Source organism: Vanellus vanellus, assembly GCF_965231255.1.
Source record: "Vanellus vanellus genome assembly, chromosome: 1".
NCBI classification, from domain to species: domain Eukaryota; kingdom Metazoa; phylum Chordata; class Aves; order Charadriiformes; family Charadriidae; genus Vanellus; species Vanellus vanellus.
In genome coordinates, this window is record NC_138905.1 from 90,302,409 (window position 1) to 90,314,539 (window position 12,131).

Here is a 12,131-nt window from a genome sequence, read left to right on the forward strand (position 1 = left end):
TGTTGAATTACATTAAAAGCAAAAGCAGAGACCCAACAGCTCTTGGAAAGGACAAAGATGTGCTGGGAAACCAACCGTGTTTGAAACTATCATGGATAAAACACACTACTGTTGAGGCCAGATACTTGTGTATAGGCATTCCTTTAAAGTGGCTTTAGAAGACTGTGTAAAAACTAACTAGATCTGATCCCTTGAGAAAGGGGAAAATAAGGAAGAATAGGTAGGTGAAAATAAGGCATAAGTGAAATAGTTGAGCAGAGAATTCTTCATTCCCAAATACAAGCTAGGGTATAGCTTACAATGACTATAATAAAAGAAAATAAAACCTCTGAGAAGACAGAAAAAGGATAAAATAGAAAGCCAAGTCCATATACAGCAGAAAGAAAAAAAAAGAAGTTCAAGTCCAAAAAATACCAGCAATGATTTGCAGTAAAAAATTCCTGAAGCAAAAGCCACCTTCAACTGAGCAAGAAGAAAGTATGAGCTAATGATACAAAAGACTGCAACATTTCATAGCATTCGTTGACCTTAAAGCCTACAAAAAAAGACTGCGTAAGAATTGAAAAATGGAACAAAGCGTTCCCATGACAGCTGCACAAAACTAGAAGTTTTTTTAAGAAACCAATGATACTTTGAGCTGTTTTGCCCTTCATCAGAAGTTATTCCTGACAGCAGTAGTTATTAATTTATTTGATGCGTGTTCATTTTGGGAGACGAGAGAGCTGATATGCTGTAAGACTTGACTCTTACTCAGAAGAGCAGGACTCAAATGGAGAAACCATTCACTGTAAAACGAGAGTCTTCAAAGAACTTGTAAGGATGGAAACTTTTATTTAATTATTTTATTCTAAAATTAGAAAGCTCAAAAAGACTTCAGCAACGGCAATGTTATAATTTGGACCCAGGAATATGTGGAAAACATTCTGGGAATCTTTACGCCCTCTAAGAAACAGAGTGACTGTTGTAAGAACTTCAAATACAAAGACGATCTTTAAAGCAGATAAAACTAATGTATGGTATGACAAGATAGAATCAAATCAAGACAAAACAATTTTACTTTTGAAAAAAATAGCCCGTTCTCTTGGTTTCAGCTGGGACAAGATTAATTTTCTTTCCAGTGGTTGCTGTGTTTCAGATTTGATATGAAAGGAACATCAATACTGCATATTGTTTTAGTTGTTGCCAGGTGATGTTTATGCTTTTTTCAAGGACTTTTTTCAGCTTGCCATAGAAGCTGAGAAGGAGCCTAGACAGAATGATGGAATGGCCAATGGAATATTCTGTACCATAGATGTCATTCTCAGTATATAAATGTGGTTAACCAGGTACTCATGATTGCTGCTTGGGAAAGTACCAATTCACCAGGTGGTGACTTGTGTCATTATTATTATTATTGTTGCTGTTGTTATTGTTATTTTCCTTTTCTGTTATTGTTCTATTAAGCTGTCTTTATCTCAACCCATGAGGTTTTTTTCCTCTCCCTTTCCCCTCCTTTTCTTCCTGCCCTTCTGGGGGAAAAGGAAGGACTGTGTGAGCAGCTGCATGGTCCTAGCTACAGGCTGGGGTTAAACTATGACACCTGCACAATTACAGAAGCACTGTAATGATTTCTGAGAAGAATGAAAACCTGGTGGTAGAAAGCAGTAAAAGGAGTTAGGAGAGGAAAAAGAAAGAAAAAAAAAAAAGAAAAACATCTATATTAGTCATTGTTACAGAGTTGGGGATGACTGAATGTGATAGCGCTGAGAAAAGCATGTACATAAGCAGATACTTCTTTATTGCCAGTGGTCGGACATCTTCCACAGTTCTGCTTTCCACAAAGGTGCAGTGCACCAGAGATTTTAAGACTTTCTTTTCATTGGTAGAGTCACATAGAAATTAAAAAGAATGAGTAAGTTAGATACATCACTCACTGTGGATCAAAGCTGGGAATTGGAATAAGAATCAGTTCAACCTCAAGATGCAATTCTGAGTCTTATACACAATTTCTAAAATGTCTAGAATAAGGATGCCTGGCAACTTGCGCTTTCTTTGTACTGGAAACTATTTCAAGTTGGGTCTGAGCACAGAGGGGGCAGCAGTTGCTCCTAGACTGCTACTAGTGTGTTGCTTTCCCTCACTGCTGTGGAACTGCTAGCTCTGAGACACATCTAGGAAACTGGGCTGGGCAACGAAAGGGCTAAGAAAGGAAAGAGCAAGTTATGGCTCTGTCGTAACTGAGTTTCAGTTTGCCCAATTCTTTGACACTCCAAATCCCATGAATTTTGACAAGTTTCAGTTATGCATTCATTTGTTAGTGGGGTGTTCAAACACCGGAATCTGCATGCTTGGGAAGGGGGCTTACAATGCAGAGTTCTCATTTTCAGAGTGTAGTGGACTCATATCAAGATCTTCCTTCCCTTCCCAACACCAGATGACCTTCCAAAATGTATGATCCTTCAGGCTGAGAAAATTAATCTTACTGTAGTCAGAGTAAATGGAGACATGCTGGGCTCATTGACTATTTTTCTCTTGCAGACCAGCTTCCAAATGTTTTGAAGACAAAGAGAGAAACTGTTTGCTTTTTAGATAATAGAAAACCAAGCAGTATCACAAGCCCCAAACATCTCTGAAAAAGGATTAGTTCTGCTACATGACAGAGAAATGACAAGTGAAAAAATTTGAGTTTTATTCTTAGCTGAAAAGATGCGTCAGTGTGGTCTGAGGTAGTGACATGGCATGAGATGTTAGAAATGGCTGAGACAAGAATTGCAAGAGAAAATGTTTTTAAAACTCCCCATATTCACAGAATCACAGAATGGGTAAGGTTGGAAGGGACGTCTGGAGATCATCTAGTCCAACCCCTCTGCCAGAGTGGGTTCACCTACAGCAGGTTGCACAGGACAGCATCCAGGCGGGTTTTGAATGTCTCCAGAGTGGGAGACTCCACAAACTCTCTGGGCAGCCTGCCACCCTCAAATTAAAGAATTCCATCATGTCATGATGGAACTTCTTATGGTCAAGTTTGTCCCCATTACCTCTTGTTCTATCACTGGGCACCACTGAAAAAAGACTGTTCCCATCTACCCAGCACCCTCCCTTTAAGTATTTATAAGTATTGATAAGATCTTCCCTCGGTCTTCTTTTCTCTAGACTGAAAAGACCGAAGTCCCTCAGCCTTTCCTCATAAGAAAGATGTTCCAATCCCCTAATCATCTTTGTAGCCCTTTGCTGGACCCTCTCCAGCAGTTCCCTCGCCTTCTTGAACCAGGGAGCCCAGAACTGGACACAATGTTCCAGATGCAGCCTCACCAGGGCGGAGTAGAGGGAGAGGATGACCTCCCTCGACATGCTGGCCACACTATTCTCAATGCACCCCAGGATGCCATTGGCCTTCTTGGCCACCAGGACACATTGCTGGCTCATGGTCATCCTGTTGTCCACCAGGACTCCCAGGTCCCTTTCCACAAAGCTGGTCTCCAGGAGGTCAGACCCCAACCTGTACTGATGCATGGGGTTATTCCTCCCCAGGTGCTGTACCCTACACTTGCCCTTCTTGAATTTCATAAGTTTCCTCTCCACCAAACTCTCCAGCCTGTCCAGGTCTCGCTGAATGGTGGCACAGCCTTCTGGCATGTCAGCCACTCCTCCCAGTTTTGTGTCATGAGCAAACTTGCTGATGGTACACTCTATCCCTTCATCCAGGTGATTTATGAATATATTGAACAGGACTGGACCCAGTACTGACCCCTGAGGAACACCACTTGTTACTGACCTCCAACTAGACTCTGCACTACTAACCACAATGTTCTGAGCTCTATCTGTCAGCCACCGTTAAATCCACCTGACTGTTCATCTAACCCACACTTCCTAAGCTTGCCTGTAAGGATGGTGTGGGAGACAGTTTTGAAAGCCTTGCTGCATATTCTGTTGTTCTTTCTCAACTTGGAACAAGGCCGGGTCCACTGAAACTTTGACAGTGCACACAAATTATAAAGCATTTTTTCCTGTAAACTCTAGAAGCAGTTGTGCCTCATTACCTCAAACAAAAAGTTTCATGTTTCCTTTGCATTATTTGTCTATTCAGGTCTTAATTTCTCACTAATATTAAATACTGTCCATATGGTAAAATAGGTATTGCAACCATCTTTTTGACATATATCTCCACTAGATGCTTCTGAACAGATCACAGTGAGAAAACCACTATCACTCCAAAATATAGTGCTCTACAGATCTTTCATTATATTTTGATGCAAAAGTAGGAAACAAAATCACAAATGGTAACATGTTTTCAAGAAAAAAAAAAAAGAAAAACCCACCAAAAAACAACCCAAAAGCCAGCTTTATAAGTCAAAGTAGCCATGCAGGACCAGGTGATAGGATTTATTGCTTCATATGCGAAGTCTAAAAATGTTACATCCAATCCTGTTTCTCCTTCAATTCTTTAAACTACTAAGCCTCTTCACCTCAGTCTTTCTCTGCAACAGAATCACTGTTATAAAAAAAATATTCTTACACTCACTGACTGACAATGTTTTTTTCTTCTGGGGATGAGAGTTATGTTGTCTGGAATGAATTAGTCTCAAGAAGTGTGACAAAACTCTTTGTGGGGTTAAAACCTTGGTAAGTCCATGAAGAGACTAAAATGAATTGTTGGAATATATTTTCTATGCTCCGTATTTTTTTCACCTATGCATTATTATTTACTGAGTAATGTCATCATGACCTTAGAGGGAAAAACTCAGTCCATGATGAAAGTCTAGAATACAACTTGTAGGTGTTTTCCAAAGGAGGAAATGACAACACAAGTATTCTGAACTCTTCTGGTTACCTTGGCCATAGTGTTAGCAATGTATATGGAGGCCCTCTTCAACCGTATTCTGAAAACCTAAAAGAACAAGAATGTCATCTGGGCGCTTTTTTTGTGTGTGTGTACTCTCACAAAATGAGCTGTAATCTGGCTTTACAGTGATTTAGGTATGGTAACATATAGTTTAACATTCCAAAGCTGAAGCATATTTTCTTTCATCTTTGAAAGTACCTAACATCAACAGCATTTGACACTGTCCCACACGACATTCTGGTCTCTAAATTGGAGAGACGTTGATTTGACCGATGGACCACTCAGTGGGTAAAGAAATGACTGGATGGTGGCACTCAAAGAGTTGCGGTCAACAGTTCCATGTCCAAGTGGCGAGCAGTGATGAGTGGTGTTCCTTGGGGGTCAGTACTGGGACTAGTACTATTTAACATCTGTGTTGGCGGCATGGATGCTGGGATTGAGGGCACCCTCAGCAGGATCATCAACGACACCAAGCTGCGTGGAGTGGTCAACACACTGTTGGAAGAGATGCCATCCAGAGGGACCTGAACAGGCTGGAGAGGTGGGCCCATGCCAACCTCATGAAGTTCAACAAGGCCAAGTGCAAGGTCTTACATCTGGGTCAGGGCAATCCCAAGCACAAATACAGGCTGGGCAGAGAATGGCTTGACAGCAGCCCTGAGGAGAAGGACTTGGAGGGTGTTGGTGGATGAGAAGCTCAACATGAGCCAGAAATGTGCGCTCACAGCCCAGAAAGCCAACCATATCCTGGGCTGCATGAAAAGAAGTGTGGCCAGCAGGTCGAGGGAGGTGATTCTGCCCCTCTACTCTGCTCTTGTGAGACCCCACCTGGAGTACTGCATCCAGCTCTGGAGCCCCCAACATAAGAAAGACACGGACCTGTTGGAGCAGGTCCAGAGGAGGGCCACGAAGATGACCAGAGGGCTGGAGCACCTCTCCTGTGAAGAGAGGCTGAAAGAGTTGGGGCTGTTCAGCCTGGAGAAGAGAAGGCTACGGGAAGACCTTATAGCAGCTTTCCAGTATCTGAAGGGCACCTACAAGAAAGCTGGAGAGGAACTTTTTACAAGGGCATGTAGTGATAGGACGAGGGGTAATGGCTTTAAACTGGAAGAGGGTAGATTTAGATCAGATATTAAGAAGAAATTTTTCACTATGAGGGTGGTGAGGCACTGGACCAGGTTGCCCAGAGAAGTTGTGGAAGCTCCATCCCTGGAGGTGTTTAAGGCCAGGCTGGATGGGGCTTTGAGCAACCTGGTCTAGTGGGAGGTGTCCCTGCCCATGGCAACGGGGTGGAACTCGATGATCTTTAAGGTCCCTTCCAACCTAAACCATTCTAAGATTCTATGAACAGGCCCTGTGAATCTATAAAGCCCTGAATGACCTGGTCTCTTAGCTTACACCAAGCAGGAAGTTGGTTTAGAAAATTTCAGAGCAGCCTTCCAACACGAATTATCGTGTGATTCTATAATACTAAAATGGGAAAAATATGTGAAGATTGTGTGAAAATAATGTGGAGATTTAAAAATGTAATCAAATAAGAACATATCTATGGCCCAAAATAAAATTGTTCTCAAAAATACATCTCAGTACAATTGAAAAGGAAAATCTACTACCATAAGCCTATCCTCATGAAGTACACTCAGAGTTAATAACGTTTCCTTTAAAAGTTGATCTAAGTTACATTTCTCCTGCCAAAAAGGATACTACTGGAAGAAACATCATAGTTTGTTATTATCTTGTCATATTCCAGAGAGTTCCAATTACTTTACGGAGAAAAGTCACCTAGTTTCAACTTCAGCAGTGCTATAGCATCTGTTGAAGACAGCTACTATGGCAAATATCACCATTCTCCCCACTAGTCTCTTAATCTAATACAGACAAAATAATCTGGAGACACACAGGATCCTCTGTCTACCTCTGTAATACAGGCAAGGACAACTTCCTCTATTCCATATCAAGAAGTACATGATGAGAATGAATGGAGAGGATACAGCCTAGCACACCGCTTACAGGGATCAAGTTATACTATACTATACTATATCTAGTTGTATCTTCAGAAAATCTAGTTGTATTCCTGCATAGGCAATATAAAGAAGATAGTTAGGAGAGGCTGCTTGTTTACAAAAAGGTTCTAGAGGGGTAGCTTCTTGCACAGCATCTAGCCTATCTCAACAATTCAGTACTGAAGCATATTAGTAAGCAGCCCTTATTTCCCACATACTTTTAATTGAAGAGAGGCATCATTCTAATCTGTTCTCATAAAAAAAGTCTGTTGTGGCCATTAAAAAAAAAAAAAAAGATTTATCAATTTATCCAAAATAATTTTGAAAGAATTAGGAAGTGAAATTTGGTGGAAGGCTTCCATTTCATAAAAACTTTCAGATCTATTTCCATACAGAATAGAAACATCCTAATGTCTGGAGGAAAGAAAATTCAAAATGTACATAAAACGAATATGTGTTGTTCTCAAAACCTCAAAGGCATTATCTACTCATTATAATATATATACACATTTTAAAATACAGGAATCAAAAAATCCCTCTAAAATATGTCAACATCACCAAAACAAAATGAGAAAGAGAAAACAATTAAGATACTTCCCACCTGAAGAACTCATCAAAATGAACATTTTAATTCTTGTTTTGATTAAACCATGTTTTCCAACAGTAATTTTTCAACCAAAACTACTGAGCAGAGCTGAGCAAAGTCTTACAAAGGCAGGACAATCAAACTTTCCAACACCAAGAACTGGAAAAAATATTTACCAGCAGACTGTCTGAATCCTGATTACCATTTGAATCCTTGTTTTTATCTCCTTTGAAGATCAAATTAGATTTGCATGACTGTGCCTATGAAGTTTGGTGTGGGCAGAGGGGAGGAAAAGAAACGAGGCATCAGTTTTGTCCCCCTGGGGGACACAGTGATTAGTGAAAGTCAGTAATAATAGTGGGTTTAAAAAAGGGAAGGTGGGGAGTTTTGGAGAAAAGCAGTTGCTATTGATGTGCTCGCTGTTTGGGACAGGGAATTAGATCCATCACTGTAGGCCTGCAGCCTTGTTCTTAGATACTGTCCTCTTGGTTCGCTGAGCTTGGTGAATTTCAGTTTACTACCAGAGGTTACATGTTCTCCACAACATGAAGCGGTGTCTCAGTAACTGCATGAAATACTATGAGTTTGCCCACAGCAGCTCGTCTTGCTGGAACCTCACAGAGGAAACAGCAGTGAAATAATTTTTCATTTCTGTTGAGGCGTTTACTTGCAGAAAGCATAGACTTGTCTCAGTCAGATTTTTAGATGAGACTCCCTCCATTTCATACCCATGACAGAGGCACCTGTATTAGCTTGTCAGAGAACTGTCATTTAACAGACACTCATTACCTTTCCTATCACTTCATTAGGTTTTGAGGAGCCTGATTTAACTTTGAAATTAGCCCTGTGTTGAGCAGGAGGCTTGGACTAGAGACCTCCAGTCCCTTCTCATCTAAATGATTCTACAGTTCAATGAAGAAAAGTTCTCCATAGAGTCTTAGGGGCAATATATGCCATTATTCTCTTCATTGGATGTTTGGAGGAGATGGTGATCAAGCTATCCTCATAACAATAGCAAAATCTGAATTTGTGAGATATTGATGATTATCTGTATTTCATGGACCTTCATAGTTAAACAGATTGCCAGATAACTTTTCCTTTTATATAAAATAAAATTACACGGACTCTATCATAAATCTGAATTCCCAGTGTCCTGTAGCAAAACAGTTAATACTGCATATGCATTCATTAAAATAAAAGGTTTTCGAAAGATTTGCTAATATTTGTATAAACAAATGTTTCTTAAAAATTAATCTTAAGACAGCTATGAAAATGACCACAGACACAAATGCAAAAAAGTCTGCACTTACAGTTCTATTGCCTTGTTCCACATGATAACGTATCCAGAAAGAATGAAGGACTCAATATTTACAATATGTGTATTTCCCCTCTCTGTTCCAACATAAAGCCATTTACTCTGGAAAGGTAGATGGCAGTAAGTAATCCTGGAAAGGAAAACCAAAATAAGTGTCTGAATATCATATCAACAATATTTTTTAACACTTTTACAGATTAAATAACTGTTCTTTCCATTCTATAACTTGAGAAAAGCCTGTCCAGAAGGTGCAGCATTCTGAAGAATATGCAGGTTTTGGTAGTCATTTCCAGAAAAATCATAAAAGACAACATGAAACAAAACAGGGCCATACTGCATGCCTATACTAAGGGCAGGAAAAAAGAGCCATATCACTTGAGCACTGAACTAGGTCCTGTTATCTCCATGAGTATGTAAATTGCACTATGATAGTATCCAAGACTCTCAAGTTAGGCTTTATTTCCTTTCTTAGGATAAGCAATTTTTCAACAAACATAAGTTAATCGACATCATCAGGATTAATGTTTTGTACAACGGAAGTGTAACACCATCATTCACACAAGAAAACATTCACTTTATTGACTAGCTGGGAGAGTAGGGCACTAGATAAGAGTTATCAAGTGCAGTTAAGTATTATATCCTAAACACACTGAATCCTGCACTTATACGATTCTTAAAGGGTGATGAACCAGTGCTGTATTAGCTTGGAAAGATGTCATGACGTTTCCCATGATAAAACTTTTCACAGACGATGAATGAAGAGATTCAGGTTTCTTTGATACTATAGTTATCAGATATTACATATATTCAAGCACAACTAAAACTATAAACCCATTTGCTGCTAAAATATAACCAAATGCATGATACCTACAAAGACTGAAACTTAATCTGATCTTATGGTATAGACTCATAAATTTTGACAAAAAGCTGGTATTTGGCTTGGTATGCTGTGCGTTATTATATTTTTTATTCAGATCCACCAGCAGGCTATTGCTAGTTTTTATATAAAAGCTTGATTTAACATCTATGCAATAACTTTTATTCTTAACACCTTCCTCCCCCACAAATGTATTAAACGGTATTTAAGAACATAGGTATTTCAATTTTTTATTCTTATGGTACAGCAATCTTTCTGAATTAATTATAAAGGAGTGAGAGGGGTGGGGTGCTGGATATCTTCTAGTAATTTGGCCCTCTCAGTCATGTAAAGTTCTCTGAGTAGAACATTTGCCACCCTTTGAATTAAAGGAATTGTTCAATATTTACACAAATTTCACATACTTTCTGTAATTGTTCCCTGTAAGGTACTCTCAGCAAACAAAAAGGTTCCAAACATATTCTACACAGTATTTGGATAGTTCTGCAGTTTTCCAAGTATTTAATCATGTGTCAGAACATTTAACATTGAATTCATTCAAGTGAGCAAATTTTTTTTTGTCTTACGTATCACACTGGATTGAACACAGTTGAAATATGCAATCTTCCCATCCTAATTTATAGGTAAAATTATTACTGAATCATGAATCCAGAATAAGGCTTAACCTTCACAGAAATCTTGTTTTGTTGATTCAAGTGAGACTTAAGCATGCTATAGGCTTTGTTCTATCCATCCGTACAGGGCTAAATTTTACCACTAGTTGTGTAATTTTGGCAATAATTCAGGTGCCTTTAGTGGAAAGAGCACCAAGTTTTTCAACAGAATTGCTTTGAGAATGGAAATTACAGTTTAGTATGCATAAATGAAAATGCCTTCAAGCAGCAACTTAATACTTATATTGTGGGTGCAGTCAGATCAACAAATATCTGACAGAAAAAGTTGCAGAAGGTGTATGCCACCTACATATTCCTTGCTGGGGTTAAGGCTGTTAGCTTTATTGTTCTGTTCATAACAGATGCAAAGAACGATTTGCCCTATTCACTTTATAGTTTTACAAATGTGAAGCTGGTTTTCACATCTTTCCTGATCCTTCTCCTTAAACTAAACAACTCAGTTTCTTTTGCTTTCTCTTCAGATGCACCATTTGCTACACTTCTGCTTAGATTCATATTTTGTCCAAATTATTTTTATTTCTTGCATTTCTGTATTAGCTCTACTTTCTTGCACTCCAAAGTATATGCATGCTCTGTTAGGTCCCAGCCCATGCAAAAACCTCCCCAGTTCCTGGTCGAGAAATACTCTTAACCGCTTCACACTGATGTTCATTCAGTTCTTGTTTGTAGTAAACTGTTAAATTGCAGTAAGAGAAAATATTTGTGACTTTGAAAGTGTTGAAAATGTATTTATCTACTGACTGACAAATAACTCATGAGTTACAAAGTGAACCCTAGTTGACTTCAATGCTGCTACTCCAAATTCTTGCAGTTGTGTCATCAGATCAAGCAGGTTCAAGTCCACCTAGGACCATATTAATTTTCTGTCCTCTGATAAATTAATTTACAAACAAAAGATGTAGGAAACTTGGTCTCCAAAGTGCAAGACTGAATCCAATACCCTGGTTATGAATAAAGTTTCAAAATCACCTCAGACACTATATCAGGCTGCTTTGGTCTGCTTTTTTTCCTTTTTCAAATTGGCTTCTAGGTTACGATCTCTAGCATGTACTGCCACAACAACCCTTGGACTAAACGGGTGTCTAATTTCCCAACTACTGTATGTCGTCCATTTGCCTGCCTCAGGTTTAAAATTTCAAAAACATAAAGTTTCAAGAGCAAGGTCCTACAGTAAGAGGACTAAAGTACTAACTACTTGCCATCAGTTACGGGACTTATTTTCCTGCTGGCCTATCTGAAATCCCAGGCAGCAGTAGCTACTAAATCTGGATATATAGTATGAAGGATCAGAATAGAATTAGATATTGCTAAAGAATGAAGAAACTGACCACAATTTTTTCTGTTTTCTTAAGCTCAGCTATTTCCTCTTAAATAAGTTCATTTTGTTCTGATAGATATATGGGACAGCCAGGTAAGAAAGTATTCTGCATGTTCTCTCTTCCACAACGAAAACTACCCTATGAGTCTTCATTGTTTACCCAAACTGTTATTAGACATTATCAAATACCACCTTTTACAATATGTAAGCTTATAAGAAAATGCTATTCCCTTAAAGACAATCCAGATATGTAACAAACTTATTAGAGCACAGGGATTACTGGACATTTTAATAAGACGCATTGTTAGGCGTCACCAAAGCAAGCCCTATGATTTTCATATTCTCAGAAAACTATGCATTCCTCTGAAGTAGTTTTCTTTTACATTACATAAATTAAATGCAGACTGTTTTATGTATTATCGGCTTTTCACTTTTACTGAAAATATTAACTTGACTTTGAGGCTTGAAAGCTTTGAAGAAAGCCTCAGATTTTTAATGAACATTTTCCATTTAAGTAAGTACTGAAATTTCATAAT

General features: G+C 38.8%; 1 protein-coding gene across 2 annotated transcripts in view; it reads right to left on the bottom strand.

Moving 5' to 3' along the window:
• Positions 1-12,131, bottom strand: part of STXBP5L (syntaxin binding protein 5L) — a gene marked incomplete at both ends in the record, with an annotated part of 209,544 nt that overhangs the window by 104,303 nt on the left and 93,110 nt on the right. For both annotated transcript variants that reach the window (XM_082493120.1, XM_082493119.1), the window contains one exon: positions 8,722-8,856. In XM_082493120.1, coding sequence (XP_082349246.1) covers positions 8,722-8,856 — 135 coding nt within the window. The remainder of the gene's footprint in view (positions 1-8,721; positions 8,857-12,131) is intronic.